At 41.2% G+C, this 14,734-nt stretch overlaps 1 protein-coding gene across 1 annotated transcript in view; it reads left to right on the forward strand.

Annotated features, from left to right (window-relative positions):
• Nucleotides 1–14,734, forward strand: part of NIBAN1 (niban apoptosis regulator 1) — a 143,910-nt gene that overhangs the window by 51,395 nt on the left and 77,781 nt on the right. Inside the window, exons 2-4 of the mRNA XM_012736170.3 lie at nucleotides 5,887–6,017; nucleotides 8,888–9,019; nucleotides 13,133–13,247. Coding sequence (XP_012591624.2) covers nucleotides 5,887–6,017; nucleotides 8,888–9,019; nucleotides 13,133–13,247 — 378 coding nt within the window. The remainder of the gene's footprint in view (nucleotides 1–5,886; nucleotides 6,018–8,887; nucleotides 9,020–13,132; nucleotides 13,248–14,734) is intronic.

The raw sequence follows: 14,734 nt of genomic DNA on the forward strand, positions 1-14,734 counted from the left end.
TTATCCAGATGCTTTCTGATCCCTGGGATGGTCCTGGAATGACTTTGACATATTTAATATGAGCTCTAAGAGAGGATACGTGTTTGTATGTTCTCTTTGTGGATCAATATCCAAAGTAAATCAAAGAGAAATTAAATTGGTTTATATGTCTCTTATTTCTAACTCAAGGTGGGGTTTCTGCAGTGTAGGCTGCATAGTCAAGGCTGCCCAGGAATCATTTGGCCTTTTCCTAGTAGAAGCTGTTCCAAAACCTGTCGCTTGAGCACCAATAATAAATGTTCTTTAAAAACACTCACACACCCCCTTTCGTTCAATTATGGAGAATCCAATTTATCCCCATTCTCCAAGGCATTTACTAGAAGAAAAAGAGAGTCCTTGGGCATTATTCTATGTAATTAGATTTTTGCACCTCTGTGTTGTGAATTGAGATTTTCAGTTTCTCCACCCTAAGGTGTAAAGTGATGGTGCTTAGCAACCCAAGAACCATAGCTAATGTTATAATTCATCAGGACTTTTAAACTTTTATAATTTGAGAAACTCTGGGGAAAATAAACAATCGTGGATTTTGTACTTTATTTTATAACTATTAAATGTATTTTATTTTTTAGAGCCATTTGTCTTGCTTACCAAAATTAATCTTCACCTGAATTCTCAACAGTTTATAAGAAACTATGCCAAAGGCCTGGTTAATCTTCTCATATGTAGATTTGCTTCAGTTCCCAGGAAATTACTACCTTGTTAAAATGAACTTATTTTTGAATTTCTGTATTTTTCTCTTTCATAGTAGCAATAAAAATATGACATATGAAAATCATGATTTTTTTGGTAATGCCATTGGAAAAACCATAGATAAAATGTTAAATAAATAAAATAATATAAAATATAATCTGAATTATTTAAAAATAGCTTTAAAAAGATTAGAAGGAAATGTAGAAAAATTGTGTTTGGATTTTTTATATCTTTTTGTACTTATAAGCTACTTTTCTGAAAGTCATTAAAATAAGGAGGAAGCTGTATATTTCAGAGAAGATTTTAGAATATATCATAGTGCCCTGACACTGGGAATGATGGGGCAACTAGGAATAATCTATAAATAGTATCTTTCAAGAAAGACTGTAGATGAACTATGGATTTGAGTACAACTGCTTTAGGACTGGGAACTGGTTTTAAAAGAATCTTCTAAAATGAGAAAGTATACAAATCTGTCAGGTTCTTCAGACTTCAAGTAAGTTTTTTTTTTTGAGACAGAGTCTCACTTTGTTGCCCAGGCTAGAGTGAGTGCCGTGGCATCAGCCTAGCTCACAGCAACCTCAAACTCCTGGGCTCAGGCAATCCTGCTGCCTCAGCCTCCCGAGTAGCTGGGACTACAGGCATGCGCCACCATGCCCGGCTAATTTTTTCTATATTTAGTAGAGACGGGGGTCTCGCTCTTGGCTCAGACTAGTCTCAAACTCCTGAGCTCAAACCATCCTCGCACCTTGGCCTCCCAGAGTGCTAGGATTACAGGCATGAGCCATGGCGCCTGGCCCAGACTTCATGTAAGTTTTAACTAGACTCTTATATACATCCCTTGTTTCCAGGCTAGTCAAGGAAAACAAACAAGCCAAGAAAGAGTTTTGTTTGTAAATATTTTCCCACAAATAATTTCACGGACAAAACTCATTTAAAAGCTTAAGAGGAGGCCATTTGTGGTGATTCACACCTGTAGTCCTAGTACTTAGGGTGGCCAAGGCAGGAGGGTCACTTGAGGCCAGGACTTTGAGATCAGCCTGGGCAACATAGTGAGGCCTTTGCCTCTATAAAAACATTAAAAAAAATTAACTGGGCATGATGGCATGAGCCTGTAGTCCTACCTTCTTAGGAAGATCCCTTGAGTCTAGGAGTTTGAAGCCGCAGCAAGCTTTGATTGTGCCACTACACTCTAGTCTGGGCGACAAAGTGAGACCCTGTCTCTTAAAAAAAATAAAAAGGAATTAACCTATAAGCCTGACTTTTTTGTAAACAAATATGAATTGAGTTATGAGAGTGTATATTTTTAATAATAGATATTCAAGCTGAAAACTGTACCCTTCTTTACTTGGGGCATGATGTGGGTTTCATTATTATAATACATCGTAATTTGCTTTGTTCTTGAATATTTACTCAGCCATTCTTTCATTCATCCAACAAATATTTGCTGAATATATTAATATAAGTATAGTGTACTCTTGGAAGAGAGATAAGCTATATTTAAACAGCTGTAGCAAAAATGGTACACAGTCACAACCAGTTACAGATTCCTTAAAAAAAAAAAAGTGCAGTTTTGGGGGAATGCAAAAGAAGGTGAGATTGCTTTCAGCTGGGAAGATTCCAAAGCGATCTCTTCTTCTTGGGTTAGGATTGTCATCTGGGCTTGAAGGGTCTGAAAGTGGTGGCAGGGCATTTAGGGCAGAAAGAAGAGGAAGGCATGGGTGTGCACAGAGGCCAGGACATTTAGTTTGGGGGCCAGAAGTGGCGTATAAAGACAGTTGGGGCAGATCTCAGGTCTATGGTGCTAGGCTGATGGGTTATTACCCTAAGCAAAGTTGAACTGTTGGACGTTTTCTACAAAAGTAGTGACGTGATCTGGAAGCAACAGGTCAAATGAAACTTGTCAGGCCAGAACCCAGAGGATGTGCCTCTATGACTCACGAGGCTTGCACTCCACAACTCTCACAAGACTGCCCCAGCATCAAGGCCAAAGTTTGGTTCCCTACTGAAACAGCTGGGCGGTGGTAACTTGTGCTGCCTTCATCCTGAGTGGGACTAAGCTGGCCAGCTTGGATGTAGCCTGTCCTGTTCTGCCCCATCAGCCCTGCACTCTGGCCACATCTAGAAACCTGCCTCCAAGCTTTGGCAACTTCCCATAATCCCCCAGGGTGTGTGTGTGTGTCAGCCCTGGCACCCCCCTCCCACTCTGGTTTTGACATGTTTTGTTCCTCTTTAAGAGCTGAGAGTTAATTAAGTTTTTTTGCCCTGCTGTGTTGCTGAGGCAGGGTAGTGTAAAAGACTTATGTGATATTGGCTGGGCGAGGTGGCTCATGCCTGTAATAATAACACTCTGGGAGGCCGAGGCGGGTGGATCGCTCAAGGTCAGGAGTTCAAAACCAGCCTGAGCAAGAGTGAGGACCCCCCCCCCCCGTCTCTACTATAAATAGAAAGAAATTAATTGGCCAACTAATATATATAGAAAAAATTAGCCGGGCATGGTGGCGCATGCCTGTAGTCCCAGCTACTCAGGAGGCTGAGGCAGGAGGCAGCCACTAATCATGCTTTTTGCTTCGGCTCACTAATGCTTGTGATTTATTCAGTTGGTTTTAATTCTCGAATGCACTGAGGGCCTTCAATGCTGACACAGCTGTGAAAATGTCGGTTATATTTGTTTCAAGCCTGCGGGGTAGGGGGTGGGATGGACAGGTCTTCTGCATGGGCAGGATGGCCCTGATTCAAGAGCTACAGGAAACAACTCGCTTTTGGGCTTCTCCTTAATTTCTTAGTTCAGCTTGAGGATGTTCTCCCGGTGCTTGGCTAAGAGGTGCTCCCATCACCATCATCATCAGTTTCAATTATTATTAATTATTGAACGAACACTTTCTATGTGCCAGCTACGCTGCTGAGCAATTTACTGCATTATTTCGTGGAATCATTAGAATTGCCCGGTGAGGTTGCTACTCTTGCTTTCTTCATTTTACATTTGAGCAGAAAGAAAAAGTAACTCCTGTGAGGTCCCATAGCTTGTAAGTGGCAGCGATGGGACTTGAACCCATGTCTACTCCAGAGTCCATCTTCCTAAGCACAGTGGTATTTTGCCCCAACACCAGCCTTTGTTCTCCTTCTCAAGGTTCTGGCGCTGGGCACTCCTTTATTTGGGTTTAGATAGGTTTAAGCTAAAATCCAGATATATTTGGGGAATAACTTCAGGCTTTAACAACTTGTGATATTCTTAGCTGTTTTATTCACATGTTGAACTAGTTATTAGGTTAATTACCTAAGGAGGCCACAATCCTTTGTTTATAAGTGCTACCTGGTGGATGATGTGTTGATGGTACCACATGCAGTCATTCAAATAACAGAGCATTTTTCTCAAACGTTGGGAAGGAGTGGTGGCATTGCTGCACCTCACCGGAAGCAAGGTGTCCCTGGGGGAGGTTTGGTGATGTGGCAGAAAACCAGCCTCCAAAGCCTTGTAGAATGCGTCATAGAAATGACACCTACCTCCTTTCATTTCAATCCAGGTGCTTTCAAGGGTGCAAAAATTATTAATAGCATCAGAAACTGACAGCTTGCTCTGCTGATAGACCAAAGAGCGGTTACTTGGACCTAAAGGGCAAATTTTGTTAATCATTTATATGTTTGAATGAAGTAATACTCATTCTCATTGTGGGAATTCTCAAAGATGTCCTATTCCTATGTAATACAATTACAGGCAAGGATAGAGGATTTTACTACTTATGCACTGAATAAAAGCTAATAATATAACAATCAATTGGATAGCTATAAAGCCTGAGTATATTTAAAAAATTATGCAAATACTGATTAATAGTAATACCATAAACTCACAGAGCAAGTAAAAGCATGCCTGATTCAGGTTATAGGAGCTTTTATTTGCATTTCTACAGAATCTATTATTAGTAGGTCTCAAAGCACCTTACAAGTAATAATTATTTAAGCCCATTATATGCCCAGTGTCATTAAGTGAATAAGAAAGAATTCTTCTTTACCTCATACATATCATGAGACCTGAATACCTGAGCAAAAGTAGGATTCTCCATATATGGTGCGTTCTTACCCTGTGGATGTCTGGGGCTACAGTTCTGTGGGCACAGAAACTGGCAACCCGGGTTCAGGGCTCTCCTATTATTTCAATCAACGTGGTTAGAACTCTTCACTTAGTTTTGAAATTTTAACTGCATGATAGCTCTAACCAAAGCTTGCCAGTTGTTCCATTTTAATATTTCTCTATTGATTATAATATCAAATTTTAAAAACAAAAATTATGCCAAATTCACATGAAGGTACTTAAAAATATTTTTGAATATTATATCAGATTTCTTCTTCTTCTTCTTTTTTTTTTTCTTTTTGAGACAGAGTCTCACTCTATTGCCCAGGCTAGAGTGCCGTGGTGTCAGCCTAGCTCACAGCAGCCTCAAACTCCTGGGCTCAAGCGATCCTCCTGCCTCAGCCTCCTGAGTAGCTGGGACTACAGGCATGTGCCACCATGCCCGGCTAATTTTTTCTATATATTTTTAGTTGGCCAATTAATTTGTTTGTTTTTAGCAGAGACGGGGTCTTGCTCTTGGTCAGGCTGGTCTTGAACCCCTGACCTCGAGCCATCTTTCCGCCTTGGTCTCCCAGAGTGCTAGGGTTACAGGCGTGAGCCACTGCGTCCGGCCTCAGATTTATTCTTTCTGAAGCAAATATCTTGTTCTGTGAACTAACTGCTTTTACTCTGTAGCAAGTACTTGAAATGTTGTTAGGATTTCTGATCTGTTTCAGGACGCTCCTTTGCCCTTTCTCCTCTGTTTCTCCTCCGTTCCCTGCTTTGCAACTCCCGTGTTCTCTAAAGCTAAGCATGGGTTGGAAAAGCACATGGATGTCTCTCCCCGTCCCTCCATCTCGAATCCTCAGGCTCCCCCGACATGGTTGAGAGTTAGCTCTATTTACTCCTGGTGCTGGGAGACCACACCGCATTGCTGGTCACTGGCATGGGCAGAGTTCATGGTGTCAGAGTTCTCGGGGAATTGGGGCTGATAAGTCCCTGGGGAACAGTGGCACGAGACACACTGGAGGGATGTTTACAGAATTACATAGGTGTCTATTCTGCGAGATACGCTACACTTCAAAATTCTCGTTTCATATTTTTTTCAGGGAAAACTGAGGCTGCTATCAAAAACTTCAGCCCCTACTACAGTCGCCAGTACTCTGTGGCTTTCTGCAATCATGTGCGCAGTGAAGTAGAGCAGCAAAGAGATTTGACGTCACAATTTTTGAAGACCAAGGTAAATCGTGGACATTTGGTTTACATGTTTCTCCCATTGAAGAACGCTTTATAGCCCATACTATTTCTGAAATAAACAATGATTTGAATAGCAGTTTTAAAAACTCTGCTCTGAAATCATTTCATGCCCCCAAAACTGTATTTGCCTGGCGCTTAGAATGTGTTACTTCTTGTTGATGGTTTAATCCATATAAAAAGAAAACTAGCACAATTCCAATTTTATTATGTGTTTTTTCTGATGCTTTGATATCAGAAAATTTGACTTGCTGTAGTGAAGTTCAGGTAAAAAAAAAAAGTCATAATTTCAGTGTATCATGCCCTGAGCTGTTTTATTTTGGTTATTGATCAAATTGATTTTCTATTTGAACCCTCTAATTCATTCTTACTCCTTCGTTCCATTATTATAATTAACCACAACCTCAACAAACATTGATTAGCACCTACTCTGTATGTGCAGGCCGTAGTCTAAGCACTGGGGAATAAGACCAATTCTCTGCCTTCTTGGAGTTTATACTCACACACAGGAGACAGGTAATAAAGAAACAAATGAATATCAGGTGATATCAGGTAATAGTAAATGCTACAGAGGAAAATAAAACAAGAGTCTTTTAAGAGAAGGTGATCAGGGAAGCCCTCTGTGGGGATGACGTTTGGGCAGAAACTGGAGTGAAACGCGAGTGGGCTGCATGAAGATCTGGGGGAAGAGTATTGCAGGCAGCTGGAACAGCAAGTGCGAAGACCCCGTGGCACAGAGGAATGGCCAGAGGGCACTGAGCAAGGGAGGAGGGACTCGCAGTGACTGCAAGAGTCAGGTAGGGACCAGACCATGCAGACCGGTAGGCCGCCATGAGGGTTTTGATTTTGCTTTAAGCACGGTGGGAAGTCCCACTGGAGGGTATTGAATACAGGGGGCAATTATACTTTTAAGTGATCTTTCTGGCCTCTCTGTAAAAAATAGACTCGTGGGAGGGGCAGGAGGAGAGTGTGGCCTCCAAGGGAAGGATGATGGCAAACGGGACTGAGTTGGTCGTGGCCGTGAGAAGAGTATTTATGATGGAGCTGACAACTACTGACCATAGAAGAAGAGAGAAGTCAGTGACTATTTCTTGATTTTCAACCTGAACGAATAAGTGGATGGAGCTGCCTTTTGCTGAGAAGGAAAGGTCGAGGGAGGGGAAGGGGCTCACAAGTTCCCTGCAGGCCACGTGAAGGCTGAGATCCTTATCTGACACACACCTGTGGAAATATCTAGCAGGCAGTTGGATGTTCTGATCTGGAGCTCAGTAGACTGATGGAGGCTGGAAAATCGAAGGCTGGGAGCCGTTAGCTTATAGCTGGTGTTCAAGCCATGGGACATCATCAGGGGAGAGAATACAGACAGAGAAAAGAAACCATGCACTGGCCCCACCAATATTTGGAGATCAGAAAAAGAATCCAGCAAAACGGTCTGAGAAGAAACAGCCTGTGGAGTAAGAGGAAAATTGGGAAAATAGAATGTGCCAGAAGGCAAATTAAAAGGGGTTTTGAGAAAGAAGGAATGATAAAGGAGTCAAATACTGCTGAGAGATTGAGTTCATAATAGATTTAGCAGCTTGAGTATGTAGCGATAATGGATTGTTTTCCCCATAAGACAGTGATTCTCAAAATTTAGGGAGCTTGTTAAAAATGCAAATTCTGGCTCACAGAATCTCCCAGAGATTCTGAGAGAGTAAGTCTCAGGTGAGGCCACATTTTTAATAAGCTTATCCATTGATTAAGTGGACTAGGTTTAAGAAAAGCTGCACATGAGAACTATAAAGTGCAGCTTAGACTGTGATTTCAGCCTCATTTAAAGAGAAGAGTGAGATTCTGTCTTACCTCTTAATGAGGCACGATAGGAGACTGCTTCGTTATCTGTCAGGACAGAATATTAAGCCCTGGAATTTGGAAGGGAACTTATTTCATCCCTTAGATGATTCTTAAAAGAGATTGGCGTATCTGTCTTCTCTGTATGGCTCATGTACATTTTCGCTCGAAAGTAGATGGATAAGTTTCTGAAGGCACTAGGATTTTTTAATAAAAGGAAAATAGATGTAAATTCAGTGGCATGTGAAAGACAAGAGGCCCATTCGTATATTTTGAAATAATGCAGAATTGTACAAGGAGGCAGGAGGGGAATTATCCTCACGTAGTTAACCCCATGGAAGGACTAACTAGGAATCTAGTGGAAACTCTCCTACAGCACATATATTGCCAAGATTAATGAGAAATCCTCAACCTTTTAAGTAGAAGGGGTAGAACTGAGGTTTGCTGGCTTGATACCTGCTTGTCCTTTAACCAGGTAGCAAACATGGTCTCCTGGAGCAGCACTAGGAAGGCTTAATGTTCACAGCCTGGGTCCCCTGGCTTTGGGGTCTGAGAAAACCATTGAGCGCTGGCTGTGGAGGCCACACCTGCTGGTGTGATGAAAATGGGAAGAGACTGTTAATGCTCCTGCTTTTCAGGAATTAGCCCTGAGCCATGTTGAGGAGTCAGGGTAGATGTCCACGCTTACACTTTCCTGCCTCACTCCCCCTCTCCCACAGAGTTGATCAAGCATTTATTAAGTCATGCAAGACACAACCTTATTACTACAATCCCTTCTACCATGTGCTTCTATTCTTATAGCATAATGGAGGGAAATGAAAATCATAAAAACAGCAATAAGACAAATATGTGCATTTGATCACAAGGAGCAGGAAAAGGAAATTGTGGAGGAAGAGGAGGAGGGAGCAACGATTTCCCCAGGATCTCAGTGCAAGATAGTTTTGAAATATAATACCATGGATAACTTAGTAGGAACAGGTATGTTATCATCTGTTGTGACAGTTAATTGTGTTCATCTTCTTTAAGCCACCATTGGAGCCTGGAACTGTTTTGTATGAAGCAGAGCTGTCACAGTTTGCTGAAGACATAAGGAAATGGAAGGACCGATATGTTGTAGTTAAAAATGATTTTGTTGTGGAGAGCTATGAGAACAAAGAGGTAAGACATTTCCTGTTACCACTGGTTCTTGTAATATTCTTAAAACATTGGCTGAGTTGATCGGCATGCCCTTTCCTTTGAGATTGATTCATTCAACAAGTACTTATTTACGTAGGCACTCATTTCAGCAAGCAGATATTTATAGAATGCTTACTGCATGTTAGGTGTGATAGAAGGTTCTGGGTGCACAGCGGTCGATCCGACAGATGCTTGCAGGCTAGTGGGCAAGATAACCGTTGAACACGTGATTGCGAGTGAGTGTGAAAATAGAAGGTTGTGCCGAGTGACCAGTGTTTGCCGTAGGAGCCTTTCCTGTGATCGCCCAGCCTCAAGGTCTTTCTCAGTCGCTTTCCTGATGCCTGTCCCTCTCTGTCTCCCCACTCTGCAGCCTGATACGTGACAGGTGACTGAGGAGTTATTTCATAAGGTTGTCATTGAATTTGCCTGGTTCTTAGGAATTCAGAACACTTCACATACCTTATTCCACTTATGTCTATGGATTTTTACTCATGTAACTTTTTTTCTGGTCTGTAAAATGTGGAGAAAATGAGATAATGTATAGAAAGCATCTAGCACCTGGGAGGACTTCAGTTTTTATTGGTTCCCGTCTCTTTCCCCAAGCAGGAAGGTAGGTAGCACAGTATACGGGAAAGAATAGGGGTCAGTGAATTTGGAAAACTATAGTTTAGGTCAGGTTGTGCCGCTAACTAGAAGTGAACTCATTGGCTTAAAGAGTCAGGCCACACGATCCCAGCGGTTCCTTCCAGATCTCATCCTGTGCACACTGCTTAGTCTACGTACATCCTCAAGCTCCCTTGGAAGTGAAAAACTACTGTTTATCAGTTAAAGACAGTAACGGTGTTATACTCTAGATTTACAAGGCCGCAGGACAGAGAGACAGAGTCACCGAGGCTGTAATTATCAAAAGGAGTTTTATTGTCTAGCTCGAGCTAGGGTCCGAGCCCCCAGAGTGCCAGCGCAGTGGCCTCTTCTCCGGGCAGGGACCCTCCTTTGTGTGTTAGTCCCCTTTTTATAACTCAGTTGTTTACACACTGGTCATGCATCCGCCCCCACAGTGATTCTTACTTCATCCTGCCCCTGATAGGCTCCAACCTGTTCCGGGTCCTAGCTGAGAGACTCCGGTTTCCACGTTCTTTGTCTTTTTCCTCTGCATCCCATAATGTACTCATAATGCCTTGCGGTTAGCAAGCAAGCAGTAAACAGAAGCTGGAAGGTGTCCACTGTCCTTATAGCCCAGTATCTTAACAACAGATTTAAAACTGTGCTCTCTGGACTCTAAGCTCAAGACCAGGCAAGACCCCAGAACGCCCTGAGCGATAGCTCTGGTGCTGAACCGTTAGGAAGAGGCTTCGGGCTGACGGACCAATGTGTTTCCTTTGCATTTCCAATGAAATGAAATACAATACATAGGCTCCCAAGGCCCAACCACTCTCTCGGGTAGACTTATTCTTTTGCACATTGATTAAGCTAATATTTTCTCTGCTTATCTATCTTAGGATTTCATTCAACACTTAATTTGTTCTTAGAAACAAATTATCACTACACTACAAATAATAATAGTAACAAATCAACTTATATTTTGGATGGGCTGTTAGAATTTCCTCTCAGAGAAGCTCGAGGAGAGACAGGGTAACATAATGGTTTATACCAGGGGTTCTCAAACTTTTTAAACAGGGGGCCAGTTCCCTGTCCCTCAGACCGTTGGAGAGTGCCTGTATGTGGCCTGTGGGCCGTAGTTTGAGGATGCCTGGTTTATACTATGGGCTTTGAATCATACCTTTACCAGAAACTAGATATCTGGCCTTGCCTAGGTTCTAGATCTCCTTGAGCCTCAGTTTCTCATCTGTGTGGTGAGTGTGATGCCTTTCTCATGGTGTCGTGGTGAGGCCTGAATGAATGTACTGAAGCTCTCAGCGTGTGGCCGGCCTGTGGGGTAGCGTGGGGTAGCTGTCAGGACGATAACTGCTGACCTATGGGAGGAAACACCCTAGAGCTTGTTCTTGGAATTATTAAGGTTTTCACCACACTGAACACTCACTGAAATTTCATTTTTAATCAAATTTTGGTGTTTTTCCTCTTTTTACTTATTTAAGCTTGCAAGTTGCTCATTATACTGCTTTTTTTTAATCCATCATTTTCAAATGAACCTATTTAAGTTGTGAAACTATGGTGACTGAATTTGGTAAGAACCAAGTATTAAAAAAAAACCACACACACAAGCATTTTCTTTTTTTTTTTTTTTTTTTTGGAGACAGAGTCTCACTTTGTTGCCCAGGCTAGAGTAAGTGCCATGGCATCAGCCTAGCTCACAGCAACCTCAAACTCCTGGGCTCAGGAGATCCTCCTGTCTCAGCCTCCCAAGTAGCTAGGACTACAGGCATGCGCCACCATGCCTGGCTAATTTTTTGTATATATATTTTTAGTTGTCCAATTAATTTCTTTCTATTTTTAGTAGAGACGGGGTCTTGCTCAGGCTGGTTTTGAACTCCTGACCTCGAGCAATCCACCCACCTCGGCCTCCCAGAGTGCTAGGATTACAGGCGTGAGCCACCGCGCCCGGCCAGCATTTTCTTAATACTTAGGTATTAAGAAAAAGTCCATGCTGTTCTCCATAATTCCTATAAGTTTTAATAATATCCTGTTTTTTAATTTATAGCTTTGTTTTTTAAGATTACACCTAAGAGTTACACATTAGGTACCTATAAATTGCCTATTATTTTATTGAGAGTGCAGTTTTGGCTGGTGATTAAATAGGGAGATGAAGCATTTTGATGAGCAGTTCCTACTTCCCACTCACTTGCCCTGGGCTGAACAGACGTGAGTGTGGATCCTGGGTTTGTGCCTCCTCACTACTGGGCCATTAGGAAGTTATTCAACCTCTGTAAGATTCATTTTTCTCATTTGCAAAATGGAGATAATAGCTAATGCATAGTATTATTTTGAGTATTAAATGACATAATGTTTAAAACGCCAATATTGGGGCCTGTTATAACTAAAAACATAATTTTCATTTGAGTCCAGTCTAAATCAAATTGCTTCTAAATGTTTTCAAAATCATGCAAGTTTAGATTCTTCTCTTATGTTCTAGGTCCCTGATATGCTCATGCAGTTAGTTGATTACTGGGTCTTACAAGTATGAAAATAAACTTCCGTATTATCTGGGAGTTAATTCTGTTTGGGTCTCTCAGTCACTATCTTATTGATGTAACATATGTTGTTATTGTTATTCAGATTTTTTGCCTAGATCAACATTAGTTTAGTTATTCTCAGGAGTATATTCTAAATTTGGGGTCTCACAGATTTTTGGTTTTAATTCTAAGCCTGGCTTTAGGTTGCTATTTTCAAAATTTTGCTTTGACTTATGCCCTCCCATCACGTCCACATAATACTTAAATTTTATCTTATCTGTGTGTCCTTGTGGATATACCCTAACAAACTACTTTGCAATGTGCTGTGTCTCTTTCATGTTTCTCAAACAGCAGAGCTTCTTGTGCCAGCTAGATTTGCTCTGATGTTGTGATACTGGACTTCCATTCTAATCATTTTACTGCAAACTAGTCTTCACGTCTGAGGACAAAGTGGTGGCGTATTTTAGCATGGCAACATTTTAATGTTTTTGGTGAAAATCCATGGTAACCATCTTGTAGTTACATGTTCCACAGTCGCATTCGTCATCATACATAGCCCACATCAGTCACCAAGCATTTGGTGCAGTGTTTGTGTGATCCTCACCGTTGTGGTTAGTATCAGAATGACTCAGGAGTTAGCACCTGAAATGGTGAACAGTGCGTGGATTTTCTAGAAGTTATTGCGATTATGTTTTCCCCATTTGAGTACAAACCTACAGTGAATCTCCCTGAGATTAGGGACTCTGAATTTACCATGTTGTGATCATCACACAGGAGTATTAAAGTACTGCCTTGCAATTAGCAGGTGTGCCAAACACTTTTTTTTAATAAATGACTCTAACTCAATGACATGATACGGGTATTGCTAACTCTGGGTGTATGTGTCTGGGTCTGTCTATTTTTAATATTTTCCAAAAATCTAAATGGGGAAAAAAATCATTCATTTATGCCTTTCCTTCCCCAGGCCTACCAGAAAGGAGCTGCTCCTAAAAGCCGAATTCTTCCAGCTGGGGGGAAGGTGCTAACCTCAGAAGAAGAATATAATCTGTTATCTGATAAGCATTTCCCAGACCCTCTGGGTGAGTTGCTGGCATTCTTTTTCAAGGCAAAATTCCCAAACTTCTTTGTTCAGTTAGACTGGTGGTTCTTAATGAGGGAAAGGGATTTTACCCTCCAGGGATATTTTCCAGAGACATTTTTGGTTGTCACACTTGGCAAGGGGCAGCTACAGGCATTTAGTGGGGAGCGGCCAGGAATGCTGCTAAACATCCTACAATGCACAGGACAAGCCCCCAACAATGAATAATTACCTGGCATAAAATATTAGTAGTGCCAAAGTTGAGAATCTAGGGCACACCCACCCTCTATAGACAAATGGAAGATGCGATTTTTTTCATTTAGGTAACCTTTGAACCCCTTCTACTCTTTCAAATCCTATTCAGTGATATACAAGTCAGTTTTTGTGTTTCTAGCACATGGGAAATATGCTATTGGTCAGGTATCTTGAAGTGTTTGGAATATAGTGCAGGCTTTGATAGCATCCTACAGTGCAGCAGAAATAAACAGGTAGGGCCCAGTCCACGAAGGGCACAGTTCCATCTTTCAGTAAGCAAGCCTGGACCTGTCAAGGAAGATTATTTTTCTAATTTAGGGTATGTAATAAAATACCCTAAATAAAAAAAAGTCTTTTAATAAGAGTTATAGTAGTAACTCATAGTTACTGTGTAAAAAAAGCATTGCATTAATTCGCCTATCTATAAATAAAGCTGACTGCTGCCGTGGAAAGAGCATTGAACTGAGAATTGGGAGACTGGCTTCTTATCTGGTTCTGACTGTGCCACTTATCAAATGTCCTCCCTTTGCCAGCTGCTGAACCTCTCTGGTTTCTGTTTCTCCAACTCAAAAACAGGGCTTTGAATTTGAAAATCTAGAAGGGTCTTTTTAGTTCTAACATCCTTTGATTCTCATTCATTGTACTTTTTTCATGTAGAAAAAGTGATGGATAATATATAGGCCAAAGAGGGCAATTCGTAGAGATTCATGAACTGTGGATAATGTAATAACTCCATCTGGCTTTGTGTAAATCATACTACACAGTAATTACATGGTTTCTTGAAGAGAGCCCTGATTCTTATTAATGGGCATAATCATTTCATTAGAATTTATGGAGAAAATATAATCATTTTATCAATTGTTATTTCAGTGCAGAATGCTTAGTATGGTGTTTTTAATAATGCAATTATAGGATTAGTACATGGATCATAAACCTAGATTAACAAATTATTACTAAGTAATTCAGGCTAAAACAATACTTATGTGTACTATGCATATTATTATATTTCCTTCCAACATCTGCTTATAGACTATCTTGGCTGTGGAGCTGCAGCTAGAAATGGGAATACCAATAGGTTGACTGAAAAATCTCTCCAGAACTTTCCAATGAAATCAGCCAGAAAAGACAATGTATTTACTGATTTATTGATGAAATCATGTCAGAAGGAATGAAAAGGATTAAAAACACAAGGCCTGTGTGTCTAATGCCGACTGGCCCAGGGCTTCACATTGG

This window comes from Microcebus murinus, chromosome 23 (genome assembly GCF_040939455.1).
Source record: "Microcebus murinus isolate Inina chromosome 23, M.murinus_Inina_mat1.0, whole genome shotgun sequence".
Classification (NCBI taxonomy): Eukaryota; Metazoa; Chordata; class Mammalia; order Primates; family Cheirogaleidae; genus Microcebus; species Microcebus murinus.